General features: G+C 40.7%; 1 protein-coding gene across 7 annotated transcripts in view; it reads left to right on the top strand.

The window, feature by feature from the left end:
• KIF13A (kinesin family member 13A) overlaps positions 1–13498 on the top strand; it is a 208227-nt gene that overhangs the window by 169763 nt on the left and 24966 nt on the right. For 5 of the 7 annotated variants that reach the window (XM_030552499.1, XM_030552496.1, XM_030552498.1 and 2 more), the window contains 11 exons: positions 231–395; positions 1116–1289; positions 2558–2709; positions 2846–2978; positions 3075–3221; positions 4114–4152; positions 5728–5827; positions 6143–6269; positions 7727–7782; positions 9013–9137; positions 10585–10761. In XM_030552499.1, coding sequence (XP_030408359.1) covers positions 231–395; positions 1116–1289; positions 2558–2709; positions 2846–2978; positions 3075–3221; positions 4114–4152; positions 5728–5827; positions 6143–6269; positions 7727–7782; positions 9013–9137; positions 10585–10761 — 1395 coding nt within the window. The remainder of the gene's footprint in view (positions 1–230; positions 396–1115; positions 1290–2557; positions 2710–2845; positions 2979–3074; positions 3222–4113; positions 4153–5727; positions 5828–6142; positions 6270–7726; positions 7783–9012; positions 9138–10584; positions 10762–13498) is intronic. The other 2 variants (XM_030552502.1, XM_030552497.1) reach the window with 1 other exon arrangement.

Here is a 13498-nt window from a genome sequence, read left to right as displayed (position 1 = left end):
GAATTGAAAAGTTGAATAGTGGGATAAATGTATGATGCATTCATTTTCTCCATAGTCTCTCCCTTTTATTTTTCCCTGTGGTATTATTCCCCTTCTATTCAGTGTTTAAGGTGCAGTGACATTTCAATTCCACTGCTTGTTGCCTGCTCCCCTTCTCTCCCCTTGAAAGTTGGATATTATACAATGTTCTAATGTTCTTAAAGCATAAATATTTAGTATTTGTGCTTCAGGTTGCAGGACGGCTGCATGTTGAAGTGATGCGAGTCACTGGTGTTGTTCCAGAACGTGTAGCAGAAGGGGATGACTCTTCTGAGAACTCCAGTGAGAGCGGAAGCCTGGAAATCATGGACAGCAATGGAGAAATTATTCACAGAGCAAAAAAGCTCACCTGCAGGGTAAGTAGGAGACAATCTGTTAGTTGAGACATTTTTTTAAAAAACAAATGTATTGTTACAATCCAATATAAATATTAAATTTTGCAGGACTTGGTTGTTTAGGATGTTGTTAATAGGAAAGAGACTCATCTCTCTCCCTTTGAGTCAGATGTAGTCCAGATTAGTATTGATCAAAAATGATTACCATTGAATGACTATGAATTGAGTGTTTTCAGTTCAGTTTCTAGTGGACACAGGTCCACACCACAAATACTGACATCCCAAGAGACACCCTTCTTGGCAGTTACAGAAGAGGTGATCCTTGCATTTCAGGGTTGATTTGTCAAGTAGAGAAGTTTTTGTGGCTATTCATGCTGTATGGTTAGAGATTATGTCAGTCTCAGTTGCCATCAGTACAATCCCTTTAATAAATAATTGTGTGTATAGCTTTAAAGTGTAAACTTACATATTCAATTTTGGGAGCCTAGCATTTTACGTGATCAAAAATGTGGATATAGGTCTGCAAGTGAAATACTTAAACACTGTGAACACAAATGCCTCTGAGTTTTTGCATATGCAAAACTGCAGGCTTCCAGAATAGATGCATGTTTAGAGAGTGGTTTGAGGTCTCTTTTGAAAATTTTGTCCTGAATGTTAATTGTCACTTACATGCTTTAGTTTTTAAACAATCTATAAGAAGAAATAATCACATTACTCTGAGTTTCTGTTTATCTCACCCAGGTAAAAATAAAAGAAGCAACTGGACTACCACTGAATCTGTCTAACTTTGTCTTCTGTCAATACGCGTTCTGGGATCAGTGTGAGTCAACTGTAGCAGCACCAGTGGTTGATCCTGATGTGCCATCACCTCAGAGCAAGGAAGCTCAGTTTACAGTGACCTTCTCTCACTGTAAGGTAATTATTTTATTTTAAACAGCATATCAGGAGGGCAATATGTTTGAGATGAACTATTCAGAGCATGACCCTAAATGGCATATAAACTTATGGGGAAAAAATGCAACTAAATATCCTGTATCATAATTGCTAGGAAACTGCATTTTTGGGAAGAAACTCAAATTTATAATATGCTGTAGTCATAGCTTGTTATAATTTAGTTGTACGTTCAAAACAGTTGTCTTTAAACTTGTAAAGAAACACCAACACTTACTATGAGATTTTGCTATATATGAATTGAAGGGTTTAATGATATCAGTGACTTAGAGAGCATAAACATAAGGCTATTTAGAGCAGAGATGGGCAAACTTTTTGGGCCAAGGACCACATCTGAGTGGGGAAATTTGTATGCAGGGCAGGGGGTTGGGGTGCGAGAAGGAGTGCTGGGTGTGGGAGGGGGTGTGGTATGCAGGAAGGGGCTCAGGGCAAGGGAGTGGGGCAGAGGAGGGGTACAGGGTGTATGAGGGGCTCAGGGCTGGGGATTGGGGTGCAGGAGGGGTGCAGACTGCTGCAGGGGGTTGAGGAGTGGGGTGCAGGAGGGGTTCGGGCTCCTGCCCTGTGCTGCTTACCTAAAGCGGCTCCAGGGTGGCAGCAGCGCGCACTGGGGCCAGGGCAGGCTCCCTGCATGCCTGCCCTGGCCCCACGTTGCACCGCTCCAGGAAGCGCTGCAGCCCCTGGGGAACGGGGAGTGGGGTTGGAGGGCTGTGTATGCACTGCCTTTGCTATGCCCCCAGGTACCTCCCTGAAGCTCCCATTGACCGCAGTTCTCCGTTCCTGGCCAATAGGAGCTGCGGAGAGCGGTGCCTGGAGGCAAGGGCAACGCACGGAGCCCTCTGCCCTCCCCCCCCCCGGGAACCGCAGGGAAGTGGTGCTGCCCGCTTCTGCGAATGGTGCAGGGCCCACAGTGCCACGGGTGGCAATCCCGCAGGCCAGATCCAAAGCCCTGAGGGCCTGGATCCAGCCCGTGGGCCATAATTTGCCCACCCCGATTTAGAGTGTGGTTGAAATATTCATAACATTAAAATGTTGGAAACACACATGTATGGATTCTTGAGATTTGTCTCAAGTCTTCTGTGCCTTCAAGGCCCTGCCTGTGAATCTAAGGCTTCTCATCCAAATTGTTACCTCTGCCATGCAAGCAGAGACCACATTTGCTCTGCCCCCCATTGCAAACAAAATGAGGAGATTTGATTTGTTAATAGAATGTAGTTCCCCTTCTCTGTTTCCAGGACTATGTGGTGAATGTGTCAGAGGAATTTCTGGAGTTCATTTCAGAAGGAGCTCTTGCTATTGAGGTGTGGGGTCACAGATGTACTGGCAATGGCAGCTCCATTTGGGAGGTTGATTCTCTTCATGCTAAAACTAGGACACTGAGAGACAGGTATGAATAAGCTACAAGGAATGATTCCATCAGCTTTCTAAAAAGATTAGGGTAAGATACTTGCAATGTTAGAGAAACTTTGTACTCTTACTGATCTGAATTACAAATGTTGCTTGTTTGGGGTGTCTCTCTTTAGGTGGAGTGAAGTAACTCGCAGAATAGAAATGTGGATTTCCATACAAGAACTAAATGAGATGGGGGAATATACAGCAGTTGAACTCCATCAGGCAAAGGATGTAAACACTGGTGGGATTTTCCAACTTAGGCAGGTACTGAGTCCTTTTCCTGCCCTGTTAACCTGCTTTAAGAGTATTCTTAAAATGTTATTCTTAATTTCTCTCTCATTCTTCTGGTCATTTGTTCAGGGTCATTCTCGAAGAGTTCAAGTGACAGTGAAGCCTGTACAGCATTCGGGAACACTTCCTCTCATGGTGGAAGCCATTCTTTCTGTGTCTATAGGCTGCGTGACTGCCAGATCAACCAAACTACAGAGGGGGTTGGACAGCTACCAGGTAGGGGAACTGGTTAATGCACTAGTTAATTATTATTTGTTTTTCTGTTTGAGAACCTCCTTAAAATAGTTCAAGTTATAAAATCAAAATGGAGGCCCGAGTATTTTAATATAATCACATCCATACATAATATTCTGTTACTTTTGCTTACTTTAACAGATGCCAGATATATATGTGTGTGATATCTGCTTATAGGCCCAAGTTTGTTCCTGTTGAAGCCAGTGGCAGAACACCCACTAATGTCATTGAGAGCAGATTTGGGCACAGAAATACACATTACCTATGTGTGTATATACAAACATTTAATGTACCGATCAGTTCACTATAGAGCCACCTAACTTTCCCTTGCCTGTTTACGTTTGCATATATAATAGAAGTGCTCAGTCATAATGTTAGATCTAAGGGCTTGTCAATATTTTGTACAATCCATTATTTTCAAGGGCTCCTACCTCTACCATAATAATGTTGATCTAATTCCTTAATTCCTGCCTACTGTCTGGTGTTACCTGTTCTCTTTAGAAATTTGACAGCTCATTGTCTGTTTAAAAACTTGTGCAGTATATATAAGAAGTCAAAAATATTTGAAAAAAAAAATTTAAATATACACTAACAACAATACTCATATCACAGGTGAGATACTCAGATCAAGTAAGAAAATTGAGACCAGTACTTTTATTTATTAATCACTATCATATAACCAAACAAAAATGTAATGAACTCAACTAATTGTATGACTCTGGTGATTAAATTGTATAAATGCTTTGCCTTTGTACCAGTTTGTGTGTGATGGAAATGTTTGGGGTTTTATAAGTATGTGTTTTTTTCAGTGTGCTGTTTTGTCAAGTAAAATGCATGTTCTTTGTGTTTTACAAAATTTATTTTCTCCTACCAGAGAGATGATGTTGATGATGGTGATATGGATAGTTATCAGGTATTGCTGCTGTTGCTGTATATCCTGTGGCATGGGGCACAGCTAATGCTAATAGCCAGCAACTTTAAAGTGGATAAGAGTATTGGAGCAAGCAAAAGCAGCTTTAAAAATACATTCTCTGCATTAAAAAGACTGCCTGGGCTATAAAAACATTGCCATTTCAGTATATATTATATTATAATTTACTTTATAATCTTACACTTCACTTCTTTTTTCTATAGTATTTCCAACAATCAGATCTTCTAACTTCCTGTTACTTTAAAAAATAAATAAAGCTTAGCAACTTTAATATTAGAATGCAAATACAGTTTCTTACAATAAAAACATGCAACCTTCATTAACATTTACTATCCAGAATTTACGTCATAGGTTGTTCTTTAAAAAGCAAACTTCTTGTCTTTAGAAAATGTATTACTGTTTGAAAATGCTAATAGAGAGGCAAAGTGGAAGTGCTGTGAAATTAAATATTTTAATGAGAATTTTTGTTTTTTAGGCTATCGAAGTTTAATTTTAGCTTATCTAAAAAAATAAAAAAGTTAGTCTGTATTTTGTATTCTGAGTAGCTTTAGAGATGTTAAAATTTGGAAAGCTAAAAATATGCATCACCAAAAGATAGCATTTAAAAAGAATAAGAATAAATGCTAAAAATGGAAATCATATTCCTGATATCTTCCTAGTTGTAAGACTTATATTTGATTTTGGCGCTTGGAAGAAGCCAAACCTTATTCAGGCATAGGCGTTGACATCCCTTAATATAGCATAGTATGTTCTTTAATAGTCTTCAAAATGTCAGTTTAGGTACTAACTTCCTGCAGGCTGTTTGTGCGCTTCCTGACACCTTGAATCACAGAGAAGAATAGTCCAAGTACACCTCTACCCCAATATAACTCCTCGGGAGCCAAAAAATCTTATTGCATTGTCGGTGAAACTGCATTGAATCGAACTTCCTTTGATCCACCAGAGTGCGCAGCCCCGCCATCCCGGAGCACTGCTTTACTGCGTTATATCTGAATTTGTGTTATATTGGATTGTGTTATATCGAGGTAGAGGTGTATTCCTGTGATGTCATAAAGCATGAATGCATGATAGATTCTCTTTGCATGGGGAATTTTTTATTGCACTGATGGCAGCTAGTAACAGAATTTTATGCAGGTTTAAGGATATACTGATCTGTCTGCCATCTTCAGGAAAACACCTGGCCTATTTTCCCCATTCCACTGCATTAAACAGTTTGGATGCCACTTCCCTGGTCTTAATACTTAACCTGTAAATCACAAATTCTGTATATGAACATTTTAGAAATGTTGACAGCATAAAAATTATACAGCAGCTGGTATAGTTTCAACTTTTCATGCTTTTTCTTTTGTAATTTGAAGCTTGAAAGATACTGACTTTTAATTCCTGGATGGTGTACTGCTTAATCAGTGTGCATGATATAAATGAAAGCTTCCTGCATATTAATCATGCAAAAATTTCGAATAGCATTTCTGATCACAAATTATCACATACAATTGTATGTCCTTTGTAAAGATCAATATGATATGTTCAGGAAAATATTTTCTTTCCCCACATTAGGAAGAAGATTTAAACTGTGTGCGAGAAAGGTGGTCTGATGCACTCATAAAACGCAGGGAGTACTTAGATGAACAGATTAAAAAAATCAGCAATAAGCAAGGTTTGTATCACTTGAAGCTTAAATTCTCTTTGTACTTTGTCTCCCTTTCCAAACATAATTTCACTTGATGTGAAACTTAGAATTGTGCTTAGCACGTTGTTTAGAATAAAAAGGTTAAAAAAAAAGTCACATTAACTCATAGAGGAACTTTTTCTAGTAAAGTTGAAATGTATACAGTAGTTCAGATTTCAGTGTCACAAGTCTGCATAGTGTGATTTATAATCTAGTGATAAGCTGTAATTTTGTTATAGGAAAATGTGAACCACAAATGCAATTTAAAGTCATACATCTAATATATTGTCTCTTTCACTGTAGAGAAAACGGAGGATGAAATAGAACGGGAAGCACGGCTACTAGAACAGTGGATGGGACTAACAGAAGAGAGGAATGCAGTTCTTGTCCCAGCCCCAGGCAGTGGCATCCCAGGTGCTCCTGCAGATTGGTATGTGTAAATAGAGCTCAAAAATACAAACCCCCAACATCTTTTTTTGTATGTGTGCATAGAAAATTAAGTGGTGAAATTTGAGGGTCTGATTCACCACTGTTGTATTCCAGTGTTACACTAGCATTAATTGGTGTGAAGCTGGAAGAACAGTGGTGAATCAGGCCCAGAGTCTGTAATATCCTAATATGAATATAAACTGTTCCTCAATAAATTTCCTGTTTGGTGCTTTGCATTGGATACAAAAGGAACTACATCTGAACTTCCTCCTCCAAGAGCAAAGAACTGTTCGGCAAAATGTAATAGAGCTAACTTGTAGAATGCACAGTATGTTCAGAATCTGAAGAAAAAGTTGCCTAGCTAACTTGTTATACAGAAACTCTGAGGTAACAATCCTGTAGTTACAATTTGAGCAGTAACGTTAAATCTAAGCACTTGTTTTCAGGTGGTTATAATTCTGAATACTACCCGTAGGTTGAAATCTTTCATATGTTCATTTTGTTGGCTCAAAGACAAATTATAGAAAACTTAATAAAATTCTACTTTGCCTTTTTTAAATATTTGGACCAATTTAAAAAGGTTTTGTTCCCCACTCAAACACACACACAAGTTTCAGAGGCTTTTATTTGTACTCAGATAATTAAAACTGGCTTTAAGGAGAAAAAACCCAAACCAAAATCAAACCTAGCTTATATGTAGTCCACACTTCTTAAGTTGGGAAAAACTTGGCTAAGAATAATTGTTCTGTTTGACTGAAACTAGTGTACAAAGCGAGGTAGGCAGTCCTTTGTTAGCAGAAGGCTGGATTAGATGATCTAGTAGATTTTTTTTCCTATCTCTGATTTCTAGGTTCCTGTGACTTTTCTTTCTCAATTTAGATATTGTGTACCATTTAGCTAAAAATGTACACATTGATATAAATGCTGTGGCATTTAATTTCAGTGATTAGTTACACACACACTTACTTGAAAGTCTGTTCACCTATGTGTATGAGACAATTGAAATAAACAAATAGAGTTTTATTTTAATGGACTAGGATTTGACCTCTCTTTTTAAAAAAAAAAAAAAAAAGGATGAGTTAATTCTGTGTGGGGGAAAGCTGTTCAACAACATGGCTGAAAATGTGTATGCACAGAACAAGTCATTTAAAGATGAAGTTCACATAACTATTGAAACGTGCTACATCACCATGGTGAATGTTTTTATTTAAGCTATACATATAGTCATATATATAGGAATAGAATATCTATAATAGGTGGGTGAATTACTAGATCTATGGGTACTATAACTTTTTTTTTAAACTAATTTTTTTTGGTGCAGTTAAATTCTCCACCAAAATGTCTGAAGGTTTTAATCACTGGATGCATTGTATGTAAATACTGCATGGATAGCTGCCTGTGCAGGTTAGCTTATATATTTATTTTACCATATTGACAGCAGTTTGTTCTTACTTCCAGGACCCCACCTTCAGGAATGGAAACACACATACCTGTCCTTTTCCTTGATTTGAATGGTAAGTTGTACCTGCAGGTTAGGAAATTTCTTTAATGCTGTTTTTACTGAAATAATTGAATTCAGCTCAATAAACTGGTAAATGAAGGAGTGGCCCTGAAAGGCAGGGAAAATAAAAACTTGAGTTATGCCTCTGATTCTGCTATATTGTACAGCTTTTAGAAGGAAAAATTCTTTTTTTCTGATTTCACAGACTGGTGCAAATAAGCAGAGAATAACTTTACAACTGGGACCAAATAACAAGAGATTGTAAGAGATCTGAAGGAGATTTTCCTAAAAGATACTTGAGGAAATTTGATGCATTATAGTGCCCCCAAAAGACGCAGGGTTTAAACTTAAGATCGACAGCAGATAGGTAAATCTAGTGCAAGTTTCAAAAGGTGCTTCAGTTCTATCTGCAAGAACATATTTCTTTAAAGCACTGATAGAAAATTGTCCATTTGCTATTGAGAAGTTGTTGTTGTTTTTGCTCTCCTTCTGGTTCAAAAGTAACTATTATTTAAACTGCAAGTTAGTAGCATAATTAAAGAGTTTTATGCCTATGCAGAGTATTTGAAACTTCTCCCAGGGAAGTCACCGAGTTCTTCTAGTACTAAAGGACTACTAAAATGACTTAGTGTTTGTTCTTGAAAGAGATGGCATCTCTTAGCTGAAATTTGGTTTATATCTGAGGGTTTTTGGAAGTTAGTAGGTAGGAGACAAAACAAGATGTTAAGGAAGAACTACCTGATTCAGTGGAATATTACAAAACTTGCTTGACCATGACCCTAATGTAGTCCCATGTGTAAAATCAAATGTCCAGATACCTTAGTATTCTGGTCTCCTAAAGATGCCTTGATACCTCAGCGATGGATGTTATATGAGAAGCTAGCTGGTTAAGATGAATGGATAGATAAAAAAAAAAATTCAGACCCTGCCTGGCATAATATATTAATTCATGAGCCTCTAAAAATCTAGTCTAAAATTTTGTTTGGGTCACAAGTGAGAATGAATATTATGGTCTCAACCTAGTTTTCCTTGACCCCTTTTCTGTATGTGGCAAGCTTCCCCATAATTTGGTGTATTAGTTATGATTAGCCAACACTTAATACAGTATGAAAGAGGTACAAATCACCTGATAGGCCTTTGTAACAATTCAGGCCTTTATAACAATTCAAACTTCTATTAATTTATATCCTTTGATGTAGACCTTATTTTTTCATTTGTGTTCTTTGTGTGTTGATTTCATTAGCTGATGACCTCAGTGCCAATGAACAGCTTGTAGGTCCCCATGCATCAGGAGTTAACTCAATACTGCCAAAGGAGCATGGGAGTCAGTTCTTTTATCTGCCAATCATAAAACACAGTGATGATGAGGTAAATTACTAATAAGCCTCCTACCTGGCAATTGCAACTTACATTCATGCTTGCTTTCTGCTTTGTGTTTTTATTATGTGTTTAATTCTTATGACTAGTTAAGTATCAAATTAATTATAAATGTTTATTAATTTATTGTTGTGGTTAATATTTTTGGTGCAAGGGTCATTCTTTCAGTCTTCAGACCATGCAGTTACTACCCATATTTATAAAACTATAGTCATGCGTTCTATTGCGCTTTTCGTTGGAGTAGAGTTGCTAACAAATTCAGTTTCTGTAATTACATTCTTTAGCCCCAAATTCTTTTATGCGGTTTCATTTGGATGAGATATTCCTTGCTTCCTGTGCTATATTGATGTGCGACGTCAAACAGCTGCCATGTCCTCCCTGGAATTAGCTATATTTCAGTGGTGGACGAAGTGATCCATGTTCGATTTTTTCAGTTTACAGGTGACCTGTAAAGCATTTAAAAAATACAGGGTTTTTATCTTATGAACAGAAGATATGAAAGTTGTTGATAAAGGTTATTTTTAGGTCTCTTTCTGCTTTTTATCCTAGAAATACCACGAACGTCCTGGATTTTGTAGAAGATTTCTTTGGGGTCTTAGAGAATGTAAATTTTTAGCTCTCATTGCTTAACTTAGAGAAGTGGGGGATGTTGAATCTTTTTGGAAAAGACTTTTTAACTGTCTAAAAATGCTTTCCTCTCTGCATTTTCTCAGTTTGCACCCTCTTGGCTCTTGTCATAATGCTACTTATTCTCTAGTCACTACAATGTCTTCCAAACTAGATAAGGCCTTAATTTCTAAAGTAATAAATAGATTATTTTTCCTGTTGTGGGTCATGTTTGTTTGTAAAAGGTTTGGGACCGTTCTAAGTGAAAAGTGCTCTCTAATTGTAGATTAAATCTGGAGTTGTACTTGATTTTTCACTTATTCCACTTTCCATTTAGGCATATATCCTGAGACCAGCTCCCAGGATGAATAACTTGGCTGGGTTGTAGTGGGGATGCCTGCAGAAGGAAAAGGAAAAGATCTTTCATAGGATGGAAGATGCAGAGGCCTTTGTGTGCCCCTCTGCTATGGCCCACTCCTAATGCCAATTGAATTTAGTGAGCTTTGGATCAAGTCCCAAGTAAGGGACAGCCAGAGGATTCATGTAGTGAATCCTGTGGTCCTTCCCTTCACTTTAACCTTCTGCTTGCAGCTGTGTATAGATCCCCACTACACATGGGCTCTGCACTGCACCAGGATCACATATTCCAATGTGGCCTTTCAGATCCTGACACACCCATGGCACTTCTGCTCCTTAAGTGCCCACTGCAGCTGTTTTTCTTTCATTAATGGTGTTACTATTTCTTGTTAAATTCTGGTAAATTTTAAATTGAAGTAATTGACATTCATTTTCTTTTTCTCCTTTTACTCCACTACTCAATTTGTCCACTTAGGTTTCAGCCACTGCTGCTTGGGATTCTTCAGTCCATGATTCAGTACATTTGAACAGGGTAACACCACAAAATGAGAGGATTTACTTAATAGTGAAGATCACTGTGCAACTTAGTCATCCTGCTGCTATGGAATTAGTACTGCGTAAAAGGATTGCAGCCAATATTTACAACAAGCAGGTAATGGGTTTTATTTGTATGTTCCCATCTGCTTATATAGCTCTTAATTTCGTTGCTGTCTTGTTCTTGCCCTAGTATTATTCCATTTTGCAATTGGCTTGTTTGTCTTGGCTCCTAAGCCTCATTTATCTAAAATGGTCTCTTAAATGAGAAGATTTCAGTTAGTGGTGAAAGAACTCACTGATCTAAGTCCCACATAGAGCATGGAACAAGATAATACTTTTGTTGACAACCTACAGTATGAAAATTATGGTTGCTATATAAATTAACTGTTCGGAGTCAAAATTATACTTCTTGGAGAAGTGTCCTTATGGATGCTCCATTGTAGGTGTGTGTGCACCCCCACGCTGTCGATCGGAGAATGTAGCAGTCTGTCCTGCCTGTGCATGTATGGCTCCCTGCCTGCCAGAAGGGTAGCCAGCTTGCGCAGGCATTTATTCGCTGCCTTGGGGAGAAGCACAATCCACGAAAGTGTGGTTGGTGCCAGCAGATAAAACCCAGGTCTAGGGAAGGTGTAGCTAGGCGCAATACCTCACCCTGCTGCACCTCGTGCTGGTCATCCATGGAATTGGCTCTCCAGCCTTTGGACCCAGGAGTGCCTTCTGCAGACCGGTGTCTCACCTTGCTGCTGGCCTCGTGCCCCTCCCAGCCCTCAGTGCCCCTTCTGCCGGGGTTCTGCCCCCTGCAGTAACCCGCGGTCTCTCTGGGTCTCCCCTCCCCAGGGAACCCCCAACCTCCTATCCCCACCGCGCCTGAGTCTTTGGCTACTGCCAGTCACTATCTAGCCCCCGCTCACTGGGGCAGACTGCAGTATAATTGCCACTCATCATTGGTAAGGAAAGTTTGGATCTGCTGCCTTTGACTACCCTTGGGCTGCCTCATTGCAACCCCAGTACCTTTTTGGCCCTTAACAAGGCCTGCAGCCTGGGAATTTTCCAGGCTGGAGCTCCCCAGCTCATCTGGCCTTTCCCCAGCCCTGTTCTACTCTAGGTACTTGGTTCAGCTTCCCAGCAGCTAGGCTCTTCTCTCTCTAGAGACAGAGAGAGACTCTGAATAGCTCCTGGCCCACTGCCCTCTTATAAGGGCCAGCTGGGCCCTGACTGGGGCATGACCACAGCTGAGGCTGCTTCCCTAGTCAGCCTTTCCCCAGCCACAGCCCTCCCCAAGGCTGCTTTTTAACCCCTCTGGGCAGGAGCAGGTGACCACCCTGCTACAGAAGGACTGAGAGTTAAGACTAAAACTCTTGCTGATGGAGTTGGTCCTTCAGTTTCCGGAGTCCCAGAGTGAGAAATCACTGCAATCTTTTATGTTGAGGGCAGGTGATTCTAAGGAAATGAGCTACTCACTAAGGACTGGTAAGAAGACATCTGTGAGTCACCGTAGTGAGCCAGATCAAACCAGATCTGGCTCTATCAGTATCTTCTGTACCGATGGCGTGAAGCCACCTAGAGTCAGTACCCAGGGCATGGACAGTACTGAGCCGACAGAGGCAGTTGGAACACCCAAAGACCCAGTGGGCACAGGCAGAGAGATACCTGGTGGTATCTGGTGATAAACATAGACGATCCGCCCCAGGGAAAGCTACATCAATGAGGTCACCAGCACTGATCCTGGTGCGCCTGGCACCGATGGACCATACGACCACTGATGGACCATACAACCAGGTCCACATCACCAACTCCCTCAGCATAAGCTCCTCAGCACCAGCAGCCTTCAGCACTGATACCAGTACCATCTGCACCTGTGGAATACAGATGCGCATCGGACCTCTTGGTTAGGTTGACCAGATGTCCCAGTTTTATAGGTTCAGTCCCGAAATATGGGGCTTTTTCTTATATAGGCTCCTATTACCCCCCCCCCCACCCTCTGTCCCAATTTTTCACACTTGGTCTCTGGTCACCCTACTGTGGATATGTGATGCACCAGGCTCACCTCTTCTCAGTATTGGGGCCCTGACACTGAGCTCACCAGGAGCAGTGGACACAATGGCATCTCCACACCTCGCAATGCCTCTTTTCCATTCAGACTCAGATAGTGAGCCAGAGGAACTGGGTTCTTGCCAATTATTACCCACCATAGACCCCAGTCCCACCAAGGATACCAGGGGTGCCACCCCGGCCCTCAACCTCCTTAGTGTGGGCAACCATGGTTCCAGCCGCAAGCTCCCTACCCACAATGGCCATACTGAGACTCCAGCAGGCCCAGAGATGATAAGCCTCACAGGCCCCTAACATGATTAACCAGCAGGTAGAGAGACGTCCTCCTTCAGCAGTGAGATCAAGGGCACCAGACCCTCCTGAATTCTTGCAGGAAGAACAGGAAGTGGAGGTGGAAAAGGAAGAGGCTCCTCAAGCCCACCTCTCATTATCCTATCGTGACGAGGAGGTGGGTTCTCCTCCCTCCCCCCCGCCATCTCTGGCAGATGACTTTCGGTCATTCCAGGACCTAACTCAAAGAGTGGCTGAGACCCTGCAAGTGCAACTTCATGGTGTTCGAACCTCATCATAAACTGGTGGACGTTCTTCCACCTCCGCCAGGGTAACCCTCCCTGAGGCACTCCTAGACCCTGCTAGGGTCATATGGAAGACCCCAGCATCCATCCTGCCAACATGCAAGTAGCCAGACAAAAAGTACTATGTGCCAGCGGAGGCACACAATTTTTATTCACCCATCCGCCTCCAAATTCTATTATAGTGGTCACAATCAATTCAAGGGGTCACCAATACCGATTTAAATC

The sequence above is a fragment of the Gopherus evgoodei genome, chromosome 2 (genome assembly GCF_007399415.2).
Source record: "Gopherus evgoodei ecotype Sinaloan lineage chromosome 2, rGopEvg1_v1.p, whole genome shotgun sequence".
Lineage (NCBI taxonomy): Eukaryota > Metazoa > Chordata > Testudines > Testudinidae > Gopherus > Gopherus evgoodei.
The sequence above is the reverse complement of the archived record's forward strand: the minus strand, read 5'-3'. Positions and strand labels throughout refer to the sequence as shown.